Here is a 23,171-nt window from a genome sequence, read left to right as displayed (position 1 = left end):
AACAGAAATAGGCTCACAGACTTAAAAAATATGGTTACCAAAGGGGTAAGGTGGAGAGGGGAGGGATAAATTAGGAGTTTGGGATTAACATATACACATTACTATGTATAAAATGGATAACCAACAAGAACCTACAGTATAGCACAGGGAACTCTACTCAATATTCTGCAATAACCTAAAGGGGAAAAGAATTTGGAAAAAAAAATTATATATATATATATAACTGAATCACTGTGCTGTACACCCGAAACTAACACAACATTGTAAATCAACTATACTCCAATATAAAATAAAAATCAAAAGAAAAGAAAAGAAAATGTTGAGCCAAGTCCCATATCTCACTGGTTCTTTGGAACCAGAGGGATAACTGTTACTCAGAATGAAACTGAATCCTACTGATCTGCTTTTGTACTTTGAGAGGACTTAAAACATCATTTCATGAAAAGAGATGAGGGCAAGTGATGTCCAGAACCAAAAAAAAAAACGTCCCTTTTCTCTTTAACTCCAACAGCTCAGTGATAACTTCCCCAGATGCGGACCCTAGACAAACACCTTGGGGAGTGACAAGTTCCACATTGGAACTTCCCTGGGTTTGCAAGTTCAAGGCACAGACAAGTCAGTGTTGATGTGGATTTCTCGATGATGTTGGGCAGCTTCCCAAATTTAAGGGCTCTCCCCTCAGATTTATAAGTGCTCATAAGTACCAGGAATTGTTGGATTTCAGTTAGGATATGATGACAAACTCTGGAATAAAATGATAAATCAGAAAAGTTCATAATCGTGAAAGACTGAAATTTTGTAAAAAGCACAATGCCTGAGTTCTTACACCATTCTGTGTTTATAGCCAAGACTGTTTCTCTAAATGAGTTTCCAACAAAACCAAACTCAGCAAAATTCAGTGTGTAATTTAGACCTCTGTACTTTTTAATGGCAAATTAAGTTGTGGGAGATAGTAGATTACAGGGAAACAACCAAAGAAAACAATGTTAGTTCAAAATGAGTGGAAGAAGAAAACCCAGTAACAACCTCCGTAAGAAAGAACAGTGCAATTCTGGAAAAATACATGGGTGAAGAGTAAGAGAAAAATCAAAGTTGTTGACCAAGTATCCTTGCTGACCTGCACAAATTTGCCCCTGAAGAGCAGACAAGATTTGAGGCCTCCTCAAACTTAAAGTCCTCGTCAACTAGGATCCCCCTTGTTCATAGGGGCTGGTGGGCCAGACAGCACGATTCAGACCTCCAGGGCCACCACATGGCGGCATGTGTTAGACTCAAGCCAACCTTCCACAAGCTCCTGGTCTATCACATACACATTCTCTCCACACACCTGCAGGTTTCCTCTTCTTTGAAAGAGCCTGTCCTTCTGGTCATCCCAGACATCACAGAGCACCGTGGGCCATGTCCTGAGCTTTAAATTAAGCAATCCTAGGATTGAACTCTGGCTCTGCTACTTGTTACCTGTATGACCTTGGGCAAATTACTGAAGCTCTTTGAGACTCAGTTTCCCCTTCTGTAAAATGGGGATAATAACAGCCCCAACTCCTACAGTTGTTGTACTTGGCACATGATAAGCAACCGTTTTTAGCAAGTCATTCCAATTTTTCACGGCCCAGCTCAAATGCCACATCCCACAAGAAGCTCTTTCTGTCTGTTCCAGCCCTTATTGTCCTCCCGTTTGCTCAGGTCCTACAGTCCCTAACTCAAAATTTGGCTTGGACTTATATACTCCCTTTAAATGTTTCTTCTTAAATTCTTTGCTAAAGTGTCTATTACTTGAAGGCTACAACTGGGCCTCACTTTTTTCTATTCCTGAAAATAGTGGCCTATTATATATTTTTTAATTGCTATATTTACTGAGTCCACATTTTAACTTTTCTGAAATCAGGATAAGCTGTATAATCTATTTGCACATTTAACATAATGTTTTCTCCCCACAATGACCTAAATCAATGTTGTATATTATAATCAACAGCATCTCAGAAATAAGATTTGGTTGACTAATGAGAGTAGATCTACATGAATCTGCTATGAATTTCCCCTAGCATCCCTCCTCACCCTTCACCCTCCATCCTCACAGCCACCCCCACCCACAGTCCCTTGACCAAATACATGCCTTTGGATGACAGCTGGCAGAAGTGAGGAGTTTAGTGTGGAGACATGGATATCCGTGTGGAAACACACTTTATGAAACTACATGTGTGATCACTCCCACTGACAGGAGAGGAAACTGAGGTTCAGATAAGTTTACCCAGTAAGTCCAATGTCAGCTCACCTACAGGAAGATTAAGTCTTCAAGGATTGACTGATTGATTATCTAAGGATAGCCTGTTATTAATGTGGTTCCTGAATTAACCAAGCAAAGGAGTCATGGCTGCAGGGACTGGTCCATTCAATACCAGTCAGCAGCAGCACCATCAGCCCTACACCATACTCCAACCAACACCATGGACTGGCCAAAGGAGTCAGTGGTGGCATCCATTCCTCAAATTGTCACCCCCAACAATTCTCTCAGGCAGCAAGCTCTCATGCCTGCCAGGGAACTGATGAAGCAACTAAAGAAAATACTGTCTTGATGAATTCTTCCTTTGAGAAGGCTTCCCTTAGCTGGGCCTCTCAGATCCATGCCTTTGTATAGCCATTATTTCTTCAGATTCATTTGGGCTAACCCAAAACAGAAACTCTGATTAGGGCTTCCCTGCTGGCGCAGTGGTTGAGAGTCTGCCTGCCGATGCAGGGTACATGGGTTCGTGTCCCGGTCTGGGAGGATCCCACGGCCCGTGAGCCATGGCCGCTGAGCCTGTGCGTCCGGAGCCTGTGCTCTGCAATGGGAGAGGCCATGGCGGTGAGAGGCCCGCGTACCGCAAAAAAAAAAAAAAGAAAATCTGATTAGGTTGGCTTCCAGTATCTTTACAGGAAGAAGGGAGACTAAAAATACAGTCATGCAGTTGTGTCTGCTGTTCCATAAACATTATCATAATTCAACATTATAGTGACAAAATCAGTATTCTTATCCTCATTTTCATTATGCTTCTGTCAGCCATTGACTTTGCTATTGTTTAACCTCCACAATGCCTTCTGTGCTGGAAATCACACAAAGATCCATTACTTCCATGAGGCTCATAACCAAGGAGGGATTATCAGGGGAACTACCTCACTGCTGCTATCTGCTGAACTGGAGCTCCTGGCTAGGAAAATGGACAGCATGTACAGCTAAAGGATGAGTTGAATATAGAAAACTGGGGAAAGACACCCAAAGAGGAAATAAGGCAAATACAAAATCAGCCAACAAGAATTGCTGTAGCACTTATTTGTGCTTAAGTCCATGCTAGGTGTTTTAGGGGACAACAGGTTCATAACCCTTGTCCTTGCTTTCAAGGATCCTGCCAGCAACCTGGGAAGCCTAAGAAAATTGATATCTCCTCAACTTAGATTCTGCTTCCTAGAGGTACCAAATGATAGCATAATGGGGAAGCTTGTGGACTCTGGTGCCATCTTCCTAGGCTCAAATCTTACCTGCAGTTCTACCAGCTGTGTGATATTGAGTAAGTTACCTGAACTTTCTATGCCTGTTTCCTCATTAGTAAATTTTAGATAATAATAATGGTACAGGGCTTCCCTGGTGGCGCAGTGGTTGAGAGTCCGCCTGCCGATGCAGGGGACGCGGGTTCGTGCCCCGGTCCGGGAGGATCCCGCGTGTCGCGGAGCGGCTGTGCCCGTGAGCGATGGCCGCTGGGCCTGCACGTCCGGAGCCTGTGCTCCGCAGCGGGAGAGGCCGCAGCGGTGAGAGGCCCGCATACCGTGCAAAAATAATAATAATAATAATAATAATAATAATAATGGTACCTACCTCAGAGGAATGATGCAAAGGTTAAATGATTTAATACACGTAGCATGCCTAGACAGTTCCTGGCACCTAGTAAATGCCAGATAAATGGTAGGGATTGTGACTATTCATTGCAGAAGGGCCATATTATCCTACTTGGTATGGTAAACTTCAAAATTCGGCGATTTTAATCAACATCTGCGTTTCTCTCTGTAGACCATAGTCACCACTCGGTGAGAACTTACTGTGCACCAGGAATCACAGTAAATACTTCCAGATGAGAAACTGAGGCCCTGAAAAGTTGTTGCTTCATCTAATGGCTCTCAGGTGGCAGGTGCCAGGAGTTGGTTACCATATACACCTACTGAAAGAAGACTTTTCATTCTTAAATATTTAAACCAGTAGACCATAGAAAATGTAATTTCTCCAACAGACTATTTTCTAAAAAATAGTTTTAGGATAATAGAGACAGGGATCCTAATCCAAAGCTCATACACTTCACCATCACCCTGAAAATCTATCCTGCTAACGGCATCATCTGTGAATTTACCTAAGTGTATTTTTTAACTCACTTTTGTTTTCAGCCTGTGCTGCCTCTTGGGGTGGTGGTGAGGGTAGCTGACTGGGGGAGAGAAAAATGACTAAAGAAATGTTGGCCCAGGTTAAACGGGGGTAGGATCTAGGAAAAGCGTGGAACCCATTACATCTAGTAAAAGGAATTGGGTAGGAACCTCCAGGCTTACGTCAGGTGACTTGTCTTTTAATTCACTTCCATGATACATGCACGTATATTGAGTGTCTTCTTTGTCCCAAGAACCATACCAGACACCAGGGAATCAATGAGGTACCAGAATTTCTACTCTATACTGAGAGGTAGACTATGGCAGCAACAGCCATGAGACTCAGGGATCTTGAACCAACAGAGGGGGAAGGACCCCTCTGAGGCCAGTGCTGAAGCCAGAGCAAATGGAGAGACGCCAACTTGAGCTTCTGTGTCTACACTGTGGTTTTAACACTGGGCAGCCCTGAGTTCAACCCAGGCTTGATCACTGCCCAGCTGGGTGACGCCCAGCAAGCCTGGCACCTCTGGTTCTTCATCCTAAAAAGAAGGTAGTGATAGCTACTTCCCAGGATTACTGTGAAAAATAACCAAGCTACAACAGGTGAGCGATTCTAGCACAATGCTTGGCATATGGTAGATGCTCTATGTGTGATTCCCTCTTCCCTGTCCCCATGCAGCCACCCCAGGAGCACCTAGAGACTGGTTAGCATGGTGGTTAAGAGAATGGGCTCTGGAGGCAGAAAATACTGCTCTGCCACTTACTAGCTGTGTTGACCATGGGCAAGTTATTTCACCTCTCTGTGCCTCAGTTCCTTTACCTGTAAAATGGGGATAATAAGTAATACCCTCATCAGAGAGTTGTGAGAATTTAAGGCAGCGAATGCACTAAAAGATAAGAGGAGGCATATGAAATTTTTCAAGCGTTCATTTGAGCAAACATCCATTCCAATCAGGCATCGCCATACTGGAAGTGGCTAGGTGTTTAAGAGCACTCCACCAACAAGAGCCAGGGGGATGGTTTTTATAGTACAGATGTGGAAGCAAAGCAAGGAAATTATTTGATTGGCTATAGCTTAAGCAGTTGCTTTATTTGGGAAATCCCAGTCTGCTGCCTGTGTTTGGTTGTTTTTAATTTCATTTTTTCGGATACGAGCACATTTACAATCAACTCTGGCTTAGGTTTCGGTTTGCTTGCTTGGGTTACCCAGGCATTAAAGCCACCACAGTCAAACGGCCTCCTTGTTTAATTACTTTAACAAATGTCACGGCAGCCCATAGATAACAGAGCACACGCTAGGGCTCTCACCACTTCCCAGCTTTGAACTCATTTAATTCACCCAGCACCCTATAAGGGATGCATTCTTTTTCCCTCAGTTTACAGATGAGGGAACTGGGATGTAAGGGTAATAAATAAGCTTCCCAGACTTACCCAGCCAGCAAATGGAAAGCCAGGGTTCAAACCTATGAAGTCTCCCTGCAGAATCCAGGCTTAGTCACTCTGTGGCTCTTGTAAGCCTGATTCGTGTTACCTGTTATTGCTACGTGGTTGAGACAGCAGAAGGAGGATGGGCTGGAAAGTCTAAAATACTTCATTCCTTCTTTTGCCCCCTTCTGACATTCAAATACAGGTTTTATGAGCTTAGTGTCTGATACCATCCAAGATCTCCACTCCAATCAAATTTAGGTTCAATGTGATAGTTAGACTTCATTAGAGTCAAATTCCTCTTTTAGTTTGGTTTGATCTTAATCACCCCTTTTATCCACTAGTCCAGAAGCCAGTAATTCCCCACAAAGGCACCCAGATACACAGTATTACACATTCAGGACTGTGAGACAAACAGAGTTTGTTGTCATCACATTCATTGCCAGAACCTTTTCACTCTGATATAGTTGCACCAAGACAGCATAGAAACAAATGGAATTTCTCCTAAAGATTCTTTTCTAAAAACAATAGCAGAACAAGATGTTTTCCATGAAAACCTCTCTGCTGAGAAGAACATATGTGTGCGGATACAAACACAAGAAGACTTTCCAAAACTACTGACAAGATGGGAAAGTACCCAACGGTGAGAAACATGGTGTGTACGACCATCCGGGTCCCCTAGATGCTGAGGAGGAAAACTCAAATCACAGAATTTTAGAGCTCAAAGGAATCTCAATGACCACCTAATCCAGTTCTTTGCAAACTCTTTTTAAGTGCGGATTCTTTTGTTCAAGAGAAATCTTATCCTGAAGATTGTATAAAAGCTGAGATGCTCTTACTGAATCAGGGAGGAACAGCCCAGAACCTAACCCACTCTGCTTTCATCCTCTCACCCCCAGCAGCTCTTATGAGGGCTCCAGGGAACCCCTGGGGTTCCTCAGACCACAGTTTGAAAATCACTATTCTAACCCAACCTCTTCCTTTTACCATCAGGGGAAATGAAGCCCAGAGAAGCTACCTGACCTGCCTGAGGTTGCACAGCAAGTCAGCAGCCTAGGCAATCCCCTTATCTTCCTTCAACACTTTTTCCATGATGACACCTGAGTCCTCTAATGAACTACCTTTTGTTTCTCCAGACTGTATGTGTGTTTGTATTTGTATGTTTGCACCTGTCCCCAGTGTTCCCAAGAAAACCTAACAAACCAGTCCCTGCTTTCACTCTAAAGCTTGGAGTCTGCAATTTGGACATAAGATCTTGGCTGCCCAGGAGAGCTGGAAGCACAGGGCAGAAAGGCAGAGGGTTGTCAGTGCTGTCCTGCAGGCAACCAGGAGACACTCTATTTTCAGCCTAAGTTGGGTTGAGTTTCTGCTCTTACAGGGAAGCAGGTAGTTCTCAGCAAGACACCTGAGAGCTGACATCCAAGTCAGACCCCAACGTAGAAGCTGTGGACACCTGACTGAACCGCTAAACCTCTTCGTTTCTCCATCCGTAAGGGGGAGAGGAAGGGAGAAAGCCACCACATGGCGTGTTACGTCCAAAGAGGTTAGAAGTTGAATAGTTAATGTGTCCGATGGCCGGTTATGCTTTGTGTGAAAAAGTAGAAGCAAGGTCCAACGTTGGTTCTAGAAGCTGGCTGTTCCCTTCATCTGCTCGGAAGGCGTGAGGTCGGAGGAAGTGGTGGAGAGGGGCTTTCTGATTAACGTGCTCCGTCAAAGAAAACGCTATGATCACAGCGAAACAAAGGGCTCATTCAGTACTTCACTTGCAGGACCTCATATGACCCCCAGCGCACCCAGTGGGTAGGTCCTGTTATTTGCATTAGAGCTAGTTACCTTATTAACTAGCTAGTTGAGTGGTTCAAGGTGACACGACTAGAAAATGATGCACCTAGAATTTGAATTCAAGGTCATCTAGCTGCAAAGTCTGTGTTCTTAACCACTGCTCCATCCTACCCTTCCACCTTGCCAAGCTGCGTGGGTGCGGGGCGGGGGGAGGATGACGGGATATCCAAATTTGCAGGGCTTTGTCAGCCCAGGAGGGGGGCAGCAGACATGGGCACCACAGCTAGATTCCCAGAGTTTCCCCTCCAGCTTGCCCTAAAGAGAGTTCCCAGCAAACGCAGGATCCCAGAAAGCTCCCAGAGGCAAGAATTCTCAGCTTGTTTACTGATTCCCCCAGGTTGCAGGGGGAGGGGGCGGGGTGTGTGTGAGCTGGGCACAAAGGCAGGATAAAGGTAAACTTTCTGCGTGTGAGAACCATTCCCCCCTCCAAGGAGCCGTGTCACACTGTATGTCACCGTCATCAAAGGGGCTGTGCATAAACCTGAAAAACCAAACGGACCTGTCTGTAGGTGTTACTTATATCACAAGGCTACAGGTGCCTTTATTTCCACTGTACGCCGGTGCTGGGAGCGCCTGCCTTCTCTTGCCTTGAAAACCTCCTCTTTGGACCCAGCACCGCTATCCTCAAGTAAGCACCTTTTCTTTGCTCTTTTGGATGAATTGTAAGGGGTGTCAGGGCTTAGAGGCTCCGGCTGGGGCCTGGGTCTGTGGGTCTGTCCCCAGCTCCAGACTGCCCGCCCTCCTGCCATGTCCACCAGTCACAGTGCCTCCCGGGAGCTGTTTGAGTGGGATTTAACTGCTTGCCTGAGAGAGAGATTTTTGCATCCTCAGGCTGTGTAGCCAGCCACGCACCACCGCCGTGGTAGCCCCCACTGCCTCTGGATCACTTGATTAAACCAAGGGGAACTAACTAAGAGAGAATGCATACAGGCGCTCTATTCTCTACCCTTCCTAAAGCTAACCTTAGGAAGGGAAGCTGGATTTTACACCAAAAAATATTCAGTTTCAAGGAAAGCCCACCTCCTCCTGCCTAAACGCCTCCTTTTCCCATCGGCCTGCTCATGGACCCCCCCTTGAAACAGAGAAGATAGCTGCCTTATTACAGAATAGGGCGTTTTTCAGGAGATTGTCTTACATAATAGCTTAAAGGAAACCTGTTCTGCCCTCTCACACCACCTCCATATAGAATGCTTCCAGAAAAGCAATGGTTAGGGTTTTTCCACTGTATTTATTCTCAGACCTCTGCAAAGACTCTGCAGTATGTGGTGTTCTTGTGCATTCGCCCCCTGCTGGCAGCCACCAGTAGCACATGCTCCCTTCTCCAGCTGGAGCTGGGGACCCACGTTCATTTGGAAGTGCTAAGAATTTTACAAACTGGAAAGGTTATCAGAGATCATTAGGGACAACCTCTTCGATTTACAGATGAGGAAACTGAGGCCTAGAAAGGTAAAGTGATTTAGGGAGACAGCTTCATGTTTTAGTCTAAAGACGTGGGGAGAGGGGTTGTTTGCCCCTATGAGTGAAAGCTTAAATCTTTTGTCCCCATGTTCTCTGTGAGAATGTTTTTCATGATTCAAGGTGCTGTTGACAAGAGTTTTCACAGATTGGTTTTCTTCTTTTCAAAGAAGTCACCTGAGTAGCAACCTTTTAGATATATTGACAATGATTGATTTTCTTTCCCCCCCGCTGGGACAGGAATGGACATACGTATTATGCCTACTCATCTACATATATTATCTAATTTGGTTAAATCCTTGGGATATCCTGAGAATTGTCTTTAAAATCCCTATTTTAGAGATGAGACATTTTAAAGATGAGGTCAGAGAGGGTCATGGATTTTTACATAACACACTTTGTATGAAACAAAAATAAAGAATAAAAAATACAATTTCGGCAGGCTGAGTAGTAAGAAATGTGTCCCACATCCCTTGCCTTGTGGGTGGCAGAGGTGGGATTTAAACCCCAATGGATTTAATCCAAACCAAAGCTGATGAGCTTTGTACTGGAGCCCACAGTAAACTATACGGCATACCTCCTATGAGTCTTTGCTGAATCTTTAGGAAAACAACGAAAAACAAACTAACTAGCAAACTCCCTACACAAGCCAAAGTAAGATGAGGAATCACTTGGCAAGACGTCAGCAAGGCAGTTCTCACAGCTGCTCTGGTTTCTCCCAGAACAAACACTCAAGCAGCCAACCCACAATCCTTTAGTTGCAAGTATTGAAATAGTCCAGTGGGTCTTCCTCCATGTGTCCCTTCTTAGGGAGGTCCAAAAGGTGGGAAGTGGACCCTGCCTTGCCCGCAGGGCTTGGGACCTGATGGACATTGGGATATCGCTGAGGCTTTAGAGGACAAAAAGCTTTATTTTTCCCAGTGAGATTGCCCAGGTGGTGGGATCAGGGAAGGCCCTCCCTGGCCCCCTTCTCCATGGTTTACACCCTCACGGCCTTGTTCTGCCCAGGGATGTATTAGCGCATAAACAGCCAATGTGTAGGTGCTTCACTGGGTGGATTTTTGGTCACATGCCCGAAGCGAAGTGGATGATCTCTGCCAGGGTCAGGAAGGAATTTTCCTCCTCTGGCTAACTGGCCAAGGCTGGGTGGTTTTCTGCTTCTGCTCTCTCTGGAAGGCTGAGCAGAGGTGCCATGGACACCACACCTGTGACTGCTGCCTCTGACTCGTGTGAGGGCAGGAAGCCCACAGCCCTGTCTCTCTGACTGTGTGGACCCTCCCCGTGCACCTTGGTGAGTGAGCCGACTCTCAGAAGGGATAGGAAGCCTCTGCAGGCACTGGGGACCTGAGCGTCCACGCCATTCCCAAAGGTGCAGCCAGCCTTTCTCGTGCATGGAAGAGAACCCACTTGATTCCTCCCCCTGTGTGGAATGTGCTTGACCCTTTCCTACTTATTAGGCAGCTAGGATGTGGACTACACTTTGGGGAAACTGACTCCAACTGCCGTAGATCTGTGGATGGGCAGTGAGTGAGGGTCCAGAGTACTTATGGCACCTGGCTAGCCCAGGCAAAGAATGTCCAGAGTCCACCGTGGGCATAGGAGGAAAGGGAGAAGAGAAAATCGGGGGACTTTTTAGAGCTAAAAGTTTCATCTCTGTAGTGATTGAATTGTACTCCAGTTTGGTGAACTTACTTGACTGCACCATCCAACTATACCACCGTATAGATGCATGTGCGTATGCGTGCACATGTGTGGATATGTCGGCCCACTCCAGTGGGTCCCTGCAGAAAGTCACACAGCTGGGGCATGTCTTGGAGTCCACCTCATCGGTGTGTCCATTTAGCAGATGAAGAACTAAGACTCGGAGAGGAGCAAGAGTCAGAATCATGACTCCCAGCCCAGTGTTCTTTCTATGATGACAAACCAGCCAGCCCCTCAAAAAACAAATATGTGTGGTTAGAACAGCAGGCCTAGGACCCTCCCTAGACATCCCTTCTTGTCCTGCTGCTGATTCTAGTTCTAACCCAGTGCTTCTCAACCTTTTTTTTCATTATCACCCCCTCTAGGGAGTCTTTTTAGATCATTGTTTCTTAATCGTACCCCTTCCTTGAAATGTTAATATCACAGATTTACTGTTTATCATTTACGTACTATGGCCTTTTGGAGAGTCATAAAGGATTATAATGGCTAAGATTTTTCTGACCCTCAAGAACCAATTTTTTCCCTCTGGGGTCACTGTCCCCCCCACTGGGAATACATATTCTAACTTCAGGCCTGGGCTTACAAATCACTGGGCATCAGCGTCATCACTGAGAAGAGGGTCCTCAAATAGCTGTTCTCTCCCACCACCCTGTTCCACCTACATTAAAGAAATCTTAAGGGCTAAAATGTTCAATTATTAAAAGGACCACAAGAGCCTAAGAAGCTGGGCTGCTGAATACAAAGCAGCCATTATTCCCGAACTTTCACACCTACAGCCCGCTGGCTAAGTGGCCAAGGTCTCTTGTGGAGAATCCGGAGTTAATAACACCCCGTCCTCCCACTGCAATAGCAAAAAAAAAAAAAAAAAAAAAAAGTTGCTGCCTTTTATAAAACACATCTTTCCACAAAGCAAAAGATAATTACAGAAGAAAAATGCATGCTGTACACCTGAAGACAGCCCTTTAAGAAAACTTGATGGATATAATTTGCCATAGAAGAACCACCAAAGGGAATCAGATACAGACGGTGCTGTGTAGAGCCCTGGAGAGATTACAGAGCAAGCGAGTGGGCTGGTGCTAAAAGAAGAAAAAAAGAAGTCTTTAAAGGAGGTAAATATCATACTGGTCAAAAATATTCCTAATTTTTATACGATCAAATTCAATTTACCGGGCTTCCCTGGTGGCGCAGTGGTTGAGAGTCCACCTGCCGATGCAGGGGACACGGGTTCGTGCCCCAGTCCGGGAAGATCCCACATGCCGCGGAGCGGCTGGGCCCGTGAGCCATGGCCGCTGAGCCTGCGCATCTGGAGCCTGTGCTCCACAAGGGGAGAGGCCACAGCAGTGAGAGGCCTGTGTACTGCAAAAAAAAAAAAAAAAAAAAGTTCAATTTACCAAATGACTTTTGAGAGCTTTGCTAGGCAGAGATGAGGAAGAGTGCACTCCTACTGCCACATTATGTATCTGGAGGATTCCTAATTGACACCGAAGACCTGGGAACTGTTTTCTATTTTCCTCCACGTGGAGGCCACCTCTCCTTTCTCCAAGCCCAGCCGTGAAGGTCATGTCAGAGGTCTGCCATCCTCCTCCTCCGTTTCCTGAGCCTCCGGCCCAGAGGGGCAGGGTGCATTTTTACCTTGAGCCCTCACTTAGGAGAACTTTTCTGGGGTCATGTCCAGAAAGCAGAAGGGGCTTTGGGCTCCAGGGGCCCTTCCCTCCTTCATAATCTCCCACCCCCATCCCTCTTCATCCAGCCACCTGCTCTGGATATAAAACCAATCAATCCGTGGGAAAATCAGAGTCCAAACCCAGGCAGCCTTGACTTCTGTTTGATATGGCTCGCAGCGGGAGATCTAAGAATGTGATAATCTGTTGGGCACATTAACCCTCTCCGGGCACCAGGAAGGAGGCTTCCTAGTGCCGTCTGGTGAACCTCTGATGATGCCCAGAGAGGGGGCCTACATGTGAGAATTTGAACTCAGTTATTTATCTATGTCTGGAGCACAGTTCTCATGTACATCTGATAGTGATGATGATAGATAGATAGATTTGCAAACATCCCCAAAGAATTGATCTCTGGTTCTGGAACCACACAATCCCTGCCCCTCTCGGTACTGAGGTCCTATTTGACGTGTAAGTGAACCTGGGATGCATCTGTGAACAGATGAGGCTGTGAGTGTTTTTAGAAAGAGAAGCAGATGGGTTGAAAAAAACTTAAGAATTCTGTATACCATAGTGCTGTGTGACTTTGACAAAGTTACACAAATTTCCTGGGCCTTAACTTTCTCAGCTGTAAAATGGGTGCGGGGAAAGATTAGACCAACTCAGTACTTTCCAACATGCGGTACTCCGACCACTCATTATACGTGAGATAAATCTGGTCAGGGGTAGGCAAACTTTTTCTTAAAGCACTAGATAGTAAATATTTTAGGATTTGCAGGCCTAAAGGCAAAAAATCAAGTACATTATGTGTGTACTTATATAACCATTTAATATGTAACCATTTAAAAATGTAAAATCATTTTTAGCTGTGGGCCATTCAAAAATAGGTAGTGGGCTAGATTGTGCCTGTAGGCTGTAGTTTGTGAACCTCTGATCTAGGCGGTGCACGGATGACTAATTTTTATTTCAATGCTTATGTCTTTATTTTTATATATGTTAAACGAATACCAACTTTCCATTTATAGTGGTGATGTAAAGTTTTCCTTTTAAATAAATGTGGTTATGTTAAAATGAAGAGGGAAGTGATTTTTTTAATATATTAAGGAAGTTATCATGGTGGCAGGCGAATGACTAAAGTTTGGGAAACACTGGACGAGATGATTAATAAGCTCCTGACCATCTAAAATTCCATGCACTTAATAACCTGGACTCTAGTCTTTGCTTTGACACTGCCCAGCTGTGTGATTTTTTTTTTTTTCTTTTTCCTGCGGTACGCGGGCCTCCCACTCCCGTGGCCTCTCCCGTTGCGGAGCACAGGCTCCGGACGCGCAGGCTCAGCGGCCATGGCTCACGGGCCCAGCCACTCCGCGGCACGCGGGATCCTCCCGGACCGGGGCACGAACCCATGTCCCCCGCATCGGCAGGCAGACTCCCAACCACTGCGCCACCAGGGGAGCCCCAGCTGTGTGATTTTTGAGCTGCTGTGTCCCCTTTGCAGAAGGGAGTAGAACCATGCTACCTCATCAATATTATTGCGATAATCATAATAGAAGTTGGGTGAACAGATTTTTCTAATTCACCAAACATGAAGTCACTTTTTTCTGAATTGTGGGAATATGGGAAACAGCAAAAGGAAACTTGAAAGATGAGACTGGTGGGGCAAGAATGCTCATGAGTAGAAGCCCCAGCCCATTTTTTTTTCTATCCCCTTTCCAGCCTCGACCAGTCATCTTCTCCTAGAGCTTTCCACTCGCCAGCATGCACAGCAATTAGGTTCATGACTTCTTAAACAGAGCCACCTGCGTTGTCACCCAAACTCCAGCACCTGCCACCTGGGTGCGCTGCGGCGTGTTACCTGGAATCTCAGAGCGCCCATCCCTCATCTATAAAAACAGAACCCACACCAGAAACTGTCTCAGAGTGGTTGCCCTGGGGACACCATGAATAATGGATGTAAACTGCTCAGCCCAGAGCCCTCAGTGAAGCAAGTGTGTTACAGTTATCACAGGTCTTCACTCTCTTATCCAAAACCCTGAGGCAAGACGTGCTGAAGAATTCAGAATTCTTCAGGTATTAAGAAGGTGACCCAGGGTATATACTGCAGAGTACAGAATACCCCTCTCAAGGTATTGCCTGCTAGGACTGCTTAAATGCATTAATATTTCTGCAGTGTATCATATGAATATTCATCAAGTAGAACAAATAAAACTATAGCTATAGGTATAAAACTACAGAGCATATCTATAGTTGTATATGTTTAATAAATGTATAGTATTTAGTTTACATACATATATAGAAGTATAGATATAATATATATTATAATTATATATAAAAAATTTATAACATCAATTCAGGACTGTTTTTGCTGGGAAATAAGTCGGAACCACACACACACACACACACACACACACACACACACACAAATATACTTTCAGTTTCAGAGCTTTTTGATTTCAGAATTGTGGATTAATATTTGTGGGCATATTCATTTATAATAATTCTTGCCCTGTTTTCAGAAGTATATATATATATTTTTGGCCACGCACCATGCAGCATGCGGATCTTAGTTCCCCAACCAGGGATCAAACCCCTGCCCCCTGCAGTGGAAGTGTGGAGTCTTAACCACTGGACTGCCAGGGAAGTCCCAGAAGTATATTTTTAGACATTATAATCCAGAGTTCAGGGCTCAGGTGTGAGAGAATAGGAAAAGTAAAGAAAGAACATTATTATATAATAAAAGCCTTCATCCTCAAATCTCAGCTTTGCCACTTACTGGCCATGTTACCTGGACAATTGTCTCAACCCCTCTGCCTCAGTTTTCTCATCTATAAAATGGGGATATACACACAAACCTCACAGGATGTGGAAAGGATTAAAAAGTGTCACCGTGGAAAGCACTTAGAGGGGTGCCTGGCTCCTGGGAGACTGCATGTTTGTAAGCGTTTGCCGTCATTACTAAAAACCAAGTGTCGCCCTGCTGGGGGCTCCTACAGCGTGGCTTTCTTCCTTCATCCGCCTCCTCACAGCCTCTCCTGCCGTTACAGGGTGATGTTGGACTCAGTGACACACAGCACCTTCCTGCCCAGCGCGTCCTTCTGCGACCCCCTGATGTCGTGGACTGACCTGTTCAGCAATGAGGAGTATTATCCTGCCTTTGAGCATCAGACAGGTGTGTACGTCTGGAGAAGCTCATCTGAGCTGGGACAGACTGGGGCAGGAGGTGGTGCTGGCCTCAGGCGGGTGACAATGCCATGCTGGGGGCCTGAAAACGCCAGCTCTCACCAGTGTTAAGGGCAGAGGATCACAGGAGACCCAGGCGGGAGGAAGGGCCGCTTCTGCAGAGAGAAAAGCACTGGAATCCTCGTCCCAACCTTTTCCCAGCTCTGTGGGCTTGGGGGACTCCACTAACCTCTCTGAGCCTTATTTTGCTCATGGGTAAAAGGGAGATGATAACACCAGTCTCTTGGAGTTATTATATTTAAACAGTGTAATAGAAAGAAACCCTTAGCCCGAAGCCTAGTACACTGTGATTGTTTGATCATTGTGGCTTTAGCCAACATTTGCTAACTACTAGCTATGCCCCAGACCCTGTACCAAACACCCATCTCTTCCTTATAGAAGCCCTAGGAGAAATTACTAATTATTATTCCCATTTTATAGATGAAGAAACTGAGACATAGAGGAGTTACATGACCTGCCCAAGGTCTCACAGTTAGTTAAGTTTCATGCAAGTTGACTTGAGCGTCTGCACTCTTAACTATCTTACATGGTCATCTTATAAATGATGTAACGCTGTGGTTATTGGTATTAATATTATAGATAGTCTCTGAGCTTCTATTTCCTTATCCCTAAAGCCAGGATGATGAGAATTACTGTGAGGATTAAGGGAACCTAACTGTGAAATATATAGCCTGACACCAAGCAAGTGCTCAGTAAACAGGAGTCCCCTTGCTGTCCCCCAGGCCGCCCTCCCCTCACCTCCTCATCTCCCAGCCCAGTTTTCTCCTCCTAAGAAGGAAGCACGGGGCCTTGTGCAAGCCCCATGCCAAAGGGAGGCCAGCTGAGCTTTGCCCCAGAAACCCTCTGTGGGCCTCTGTCCCCAGGTGCTTGGGTGACTACACACCAGAGCAAGCCTGGCTGACTGCTGGCACGGCAGGTGCACGCCCCACGGAAGGTGATGCAAGCACTGATCGAGCCCTCAGGCCTCACCACCCAGCCTTGACCCTGTGTGCTCCGGCCCAGCGGGGCCCACACTCAGGGTCAGGAGGCCAGCAGCCTCCAGAAGAGGCCAAGTCTCTGAGGACACTGTGAAATGTCCATCTCAAGGAGCCCCTGCCTCCAGGTCAGAGACCAGTGTTGCACAGACAGACCTGAGACACATATTACAAATCGAATCCCACACCATCCCCCAACCCCACACACGACACACTTGTCCATATGACATCGCTCACTCTCACCAGGGTCCAGATAATTGCACATGGGCCTGAGTCATCCAGCCGCACATTGTAATTCTCCTTCAGGCCTAAGGAGCACCTTGTTTCCCAGAAAGACAATGAGGAATGTACTCGATCTCCCCTACACTCATTATTTGGTCAAGAGGCTAAATTTGAAGGAGGAAAACGAAGGCTTTCGAGTGTCTGTCCCTTCCCCATGTGTCCCACGATGGTGGAGCCCAGCTCCTGTCCCTTCTCTCCATCCATGCATAACCCAGAGCTGCCATCCTGGAAGCCTCCTCTTCCTGCCTCGTCTACCAGGGGCCATCAGAGCAGGATGGGAGGGGGTGGTCTCAGCCGCCTACCCCGTGCAATGTTCCAGGAGCTTCTGTAGTTGTCAAGAGCTCGGACTTTGGAGCCAGGTGCCCTAAATATGAAGAGCGGCTCTGCTATTTAATAACTGCAACATCTTACCCTCTCATGCCTCAGTTTTCTCATCTCTAAAGTGGAGATAACAGTAATGCCTATCTTGCAGACTTGTGAGGGTGAAATGAGTTAATAGGTGTGAAGTGTCTGGGACATGGCAGGCACACAGCAAGCACACACAAGTGTGTAAAAATGAAGGATGAGTTTCAGTTTGGGTTGAAGAAAAAGTTCTGGAGATGGATAGTGGTGATGTTTGCACAACAATGTGAATATACTTAATGCCACTGAACTGTGCACTTAAAAAGTACGGACCTAGCTTTCTCCTGTCTGAGGCCTCTGCATTTCCATCAGTGTAATGAGGGATTGGACCAGGTCCTTGCTAGGATCCCTTCCTGAAGCGTCTCTGATTCCTGCATCAGGCAACATCACAGAGGTAGACTTCATCCCCCACCACCCATTGGGAGACTAGAAATTCCCACCAAGATGTGAAGACAAAATATCCTCCGAGAGTGGCCCAGCTTCCTGACATTCCCCAAGGGAGGAGCCAGGCTTTGGGCTTGCCCTCTGGCCCTCTGGATTTCAGAAGGAGCTGAGTATCTCTGAGCTCATAAAGGTCAAGGGTGGGTGTGAAAATTTAGTCTCAAATGAGGACCCTGGCTCCCTGAGTCCCAGTGGTGGGAGGAAGGCCCTGCAGTACCTTCTGTCTTTTTGTCACCCCAAGAGGTGACACATGGGTCTGAGTGTCTGCAAAAACCTTCTCTGAGAGGGAGGTGTCAGGGGACAGCCAGGTTCTCCTCCAGACACTGCTCTGCCATCTGTCCTAAGGTCCTTGCCCACCTCCCAGGAAATTCCAGCTTGAATTCAGGGTTGTCCCAATGGCAGCTTCCTGTTTGGGTCTGAGGTCAAGGGCCGGTGCTGGCATCCGCCAGCCCCATGACCTTGGGCAGGTTTTCCCAAACATCTCTGAGATATGCTCTCCTCAGCTGAAACGGCATCCACCTCCCAGCGTTGGGAGGATTGACTGAGATTCCACATATAACATGTTTAGCAAAGCACCTGGCACTTGGTAAGTGGTCACTGTAGCCAGGACACCTCACGACTCCCAGCTGGTGGAAAAACAGCTTTCTCTCTGCTCGCTTCACTTTTCATATTGAACCAAAGCAGCCCAGGTCTCCATCTCAGCCTTTCCGATTCAGAATGTTGGCAGCTTAGACACTTTGAGACCAAAGGGAGAGAAAGGGAGAAAGAAATGATGTGCCCGCTGGATAAATGATGTCTGTGAGAGTGCAGGGAGGAATACGCAACCTAGTTGGGATAGCCAGCTGTTTACTGCCTCTTAACTGGCTTTAGCAGAGGGTAGCTGAATCTGTGTCCGACGTGTGTTAAGTGTACAGCATCTGGCCTCTCTTAGAAGCAGCACAGCCTGCTACACGGCAGGCTGGCGAGTGAGCAGTCACGGACTGCAAAATGTTCTAGAATATCATGAGCTAACCCTGGCCTTCCCTTCAGCTTTTAAAGTAAAGAATTACAGATACTGGAAAATTTTATCAAAGAGGGACGTAGGGGGGAAGTGCATAAATGTCACAAGCATGTGATATTTTGAAGAGATTATTTCTCCAATCAAGTTCCAGTAGCCAAGCATCTGACAAGCCATGGAGTATCCTGATCTCACCCCTACTTTCTGGAACTCCATCCTGACCTTCACACACCCACACACCCCTCCCCTGATTGCCAAGGTGGCCAGGCCAACACTCAGTAGGCCTTGGCTTTCGGATCTTCCTTATACTTTGCAGCAGAGGTTTCTAGGTTGAGGCAGCTCTAGGGGTTCCCAGGAGGTCCCTTGGGGACCTGCAGTGACAGCTGAGAAGGACAGGCTTTAGGTCCCCCTCTCCACCTCCCTCCCTCACTTTGATTCGGAAGATAGTACAGCATAGTGGTTACTAAGGCTTGGCTGCAGGAACTGGAATCTGCCTATATGACCTCCTCGCTCAGCCACTTACTCGTTGTGTGACCTCAAGAAGGGATTTCACCGCTCTGTGCCTTACTTTCATCATTTACTTTGTAAAATAAGCTACGTGATCTAGGACCTCACAGCATCATGTTGAGGATGACATGAGAAAACTCAAGGAGTGTTGCATGGTAACTGGCACGTACTAAGTGCTCAACAAATATGTTAGCAATGGGAGGTTTTATTTGAAGACAGAACTGTTTCTTAAAAAAGAAAAAAAGGTGCAAAACCCTGATCTTGGGTATTAACAACCAGATGATCAGTAAGAGAGGCATCTGGGTCTCACAGGGGCTTTTCTTAGGCAAGACTCCTGTTCAGGGTATAGAAGTTTGAGATCAGATATGAGAGAGAGTCTAGGAACTTCTAAATCGAAACCAGATAATGAAATACAAAATCATTGGAAAGCCTAAGGTGAGCCCCGTGGCGGTAGTCACACCCCAGGACACCCCCAAAGAGAGACCTCACCATCAGCCACCTCCAGTCTCTCCCACACGCATCCAAGCCTTTGGGCAGCTGTGGCCCCAGGACGGCTCAGGGCTTGGTGCTCTCTGCCCCTTTCTAACCACACTCCCATGGCCTCGGCTCTTTGCTGATGCCCAGCCAGCCCTTCTCATCTCTTCTCCACCCAGTTTCTTACACTGCTCCAGGCTTTTTTTTTTTTTTTTTTTTCCATCTCATGGTCTAAATCATTCCACAGGCTTGGAAGAAAAGCCAAGAAGGACTATTGGATGGGGCTAGACCAGCTCAGGAGGGAAACCTAGAAGCAATATATCATTTCAGATCTCTCCTCATAAAGTCCTTCCTTTCAGTGACAAAGCCACAATCGATGGTGCCCGGTGCTATCCAGTCCACTCACTGGCCTCTTCAGCACTGCTCCAGGCAAAAGACTTTCCCAATTCCCAATGCTAATAAATCATGCTAATCATGGTCCAGTCGGTCTAACTCAGGCCTCCTCTGACCCAAACTGTCTGCCTCGCTCTCACTGAGTTTTGGGTTGCTTTGTTCTGCTTGTTCCTCAGCTACACTGAGGCCCCGGTGGAGATGGCCTCATTTCCCTGAGAACAAATGTCATCCCAAAATAATAACTAATTACAAGTGACATATGGAAAGCTTCCTGTCGTTTAGATAACTGGGCTAAGCTCTTTACATGCATCATTTCTCTTCCATTTCATAGCAAACTCCCTAAGAGGTAGGCACTATTATTCTTCCTGTTTTATAGATGAAGGAGGCTGAGGTCCAGAGAGGTTAGGAAACTTTGTTAGGATTGCACAGCTAACAAGTTGAGGAAACGCAATTAACGTAGTGGTATGAGAAGCTCTGATATTAACAAGTATAAATGGGTGGTATTTAATGGGCACTTACTACCTGCCTGTCCTTTTCCAAGCACTTTCCATGTATTGATTCACTTCATCTTTTTAACAGCATTATGGGGTACGTCCTAGTATTCCCATTTTGCTGAGGGAGTGAGAACAAGAAACAGATGCCCTTGGAGGGCATACAGATGCCCTTGGAGACCCTCTTAGGGTCCCTAGGAGGCAGGACCACTAAGTATGAGATCACACACCCTTTCAGCTTTTAGGGGGAATCCAAATAACAGGAGCCCTGGTTTCAAGTTCTAGAACAGTGATTTTCAAGGAGCCTTCTGGGGCTAAGGAGGGGAAGCCATATAGTACCTTCCCCTAACTCCCAGCAAAGCAGCACTGCTTTTTTCCAGAGAAGTTTCAATTTGAAGAAAATACTGTTCGACTAAAAAAGTTTAAAAGCCTTAGCATGCCTGCTGTAAACAGTAGTCTTGAAGGAGACAACCGTCCAGAAGCTTGTGAAGTTCTTCCTCCCAAAGTCACTGCCAGGAGTGAGCCAGCCTGTGGAAGAGTTTTGACTGACCCTCAGAGTGGTTTTTAAAAATTAAATAAGTCAGCACTTAAAAATCATGAGATTTCACATAACAATCTGGGCTTGGCAACACAGGGCCCACCTTCCTACCTGGCAACAGCCAATTGGAGCTGGGCCACCACTGTCCACTCGGCATGAACTTGCCCATTCCCACTGTCCCCATCGGGGGCCACTCTGGGCATGGACATAACCTGCTGACCCTGTGGGAATCTGAGTGTGCCAGCCAGCTCCAAAACTTAAGGCCTCCCTCCAAAGTTCACTGCATCCCAGGTTATAGCATTGGTTGTGAGCATTTCCCCCCAGAATTGCTGAAAACTCCCTTTAGCCCCTTAATTCTTCTTCCCAGTGCAGCTAGCCCTTAAACAAGTGTCCTGACCTCCTTCCGACTTCAAAGGAGCTGGCCAAGGCTGCTGTTTAATCGTGGCCTGCGGACCTTTGGATTAAGTCCACCAGGTACAGGACATCGTCCGTACCCAACTGGTAAACATAGGCAGAAGGGCCTCATGGCTCAGCTTCTCCAAAAAGTCTAAATTATTTTGTGAAGAGTAAGCACATTGAGACAACACTTTACATTTCCAGGCAATACAACCTGTTAAAGATAATATGTTCTCTGGGTGTATCACCCTGTCTTTTATTTTCCCTAAGTTCATCTCTTCCGAGTAGTGAAAGGGTCTCCATGTCATTCAAACGCTGTCACCATCAGTCTCTCTATCCTTCTTCTGATTTTTCAAACCTAGATTATATACGTACATATTATATATGTAATATATATAAATAAATACACGTAATATGTAAAATATATAACAACACATACACTATATAAATATTTATATAAACTATGTGCATATATTTTAATATATTTTTATATATATACACCTTCATCGGAATTGTTGAGTCAGTCTTCCAGATGTGTGTCCAGTCTGGTCCTTGTCAACCAAGAAGAGTGAGGCAAAGGTGATGCAAACTTCCCACATCCAGAGGTGGAAGAGCTGGTGGAGGCCTAACCCCCTTACCGACCGGCCGCGTGGCCTGAGTCACGTAACCTCTCAGAACTTCAGTTTCCTCCCTGTGAAGTGAAGATAATAAGTGACAGTCCCCTGGCTGGTCATTTCACCTCCGGAACACCCACAGGGGGCCAGGCGGGCTCCCCGCCCTGCTGACTCAGGGTGAAGAAGCAGAGCTGGCCACGCCCCTGTGGGACAGCAAGCCTCCCTGAGAGGGGCAGTGAGCTGGGTCTTGAGGACCAGCAGCAATTACTTACAGGACAGGTGGGGACGGCACCCTAGGTGACCAGAGGCGCCTGTGCAAAGACCTTGAGCTGGGGGCAATGCTGCGGGAGGGCTGGGGGCGGTGTTGAGGAGGAGGGAGCAGGCCTTCCTCACCCCTGTGGAATCAGGACCGCGGAACCACACCACAGCCAAAAGGCTTCCCTCCATGCTGGCGCTTCGCCCTCCACCTGGCTGAGAACAGCTACTCTGCTCGCGCTTGGGAAGGACTCCGCTGGGAGCCTGCCGTGCTTGGCCCTGGCTCTGGCCTCCCCGGGGGGCGGGCCGGAGCCGCACACGAAGCCTGCTCTGCGGGGAAGCTGCCGAGGAGAGAGAGCCGAGGGGACGGAGGCTGTGCCAGCGACACCTTCCCAGGGTCAGTGACACTTCTCCGAATCCCTTAGGCCCCCGCTGGCCTCCAGAAACAACATGGCTGTGGCCATCTCCCAGAGCCAAAGAAAATGACTTGGGGGTGGAAGAGAGAGGGGAGGGGCTCGGAGACTTGGCGCACGCTCTCCACGGAAAGAAATGAAGTGTGCCGGCAAGGGCAGCACCCCGATAGGCATCTCCGGCGGGGCTCAGCTCGGGACCCAGGGAGGAAGAATTTCAAGGCTCATAAACATCTCTCGTGGGAATACCAGGGAAGTGGAGGCCCCGGGTTTACTCCAGCCAGAACTCGGCA

The 23,171-nt window shown here is 46.8% G+C and overlaps 1 protein-coding gene across 4 annotated transcripts in view; it reads left to right on the top strand.

The window, feature by feature from the left end:
• ELF5 (E74 like ETS transcription factor 5) overlaps positions 1–23,171 on the top strand; it is a gene marked incomplete at both ends in the record, with an annotated part of 42,505 nt that overhangs the window by 5,460 nt on the left and 13,874 nt on the right. For 2 of the 4 annotated variants that reach the window (XM_081240817.1, XM_081240819.1), the window contains one exon: positions 15,513–15,633. In XM_081240817.1, the coding sequence (XP_081096943.1) occupies positions 15,513–15,633 (121 nt within the window). Of the gene's footprint in view, positions 1–10,297; positions 10,475–15,508; positions 15,634–23,171 lie in introns of those variants that run through there. The other 2 variants (XM_081240816.1, XM_081240818.1) reach the window with 2 other exon arrangements.

Source organism: Mesoplodon bidens (assembly GCF_964165515.1).
Source record: "Mesoplodon bidens genome assembly, chromosome: 7".
In the NCBI taxonomy this organism is placed as follows: Eukaryota; Metazoa; Chordata; class Mammalia; order Artiodactyla; family Ziphiidae; genus Mesoplodon; species Mesoplodon bidens.
Note: the sequence above shows the minus strand (reverse complement) of the source record. Positions and strands in the feature narration are given on the sequence as shown.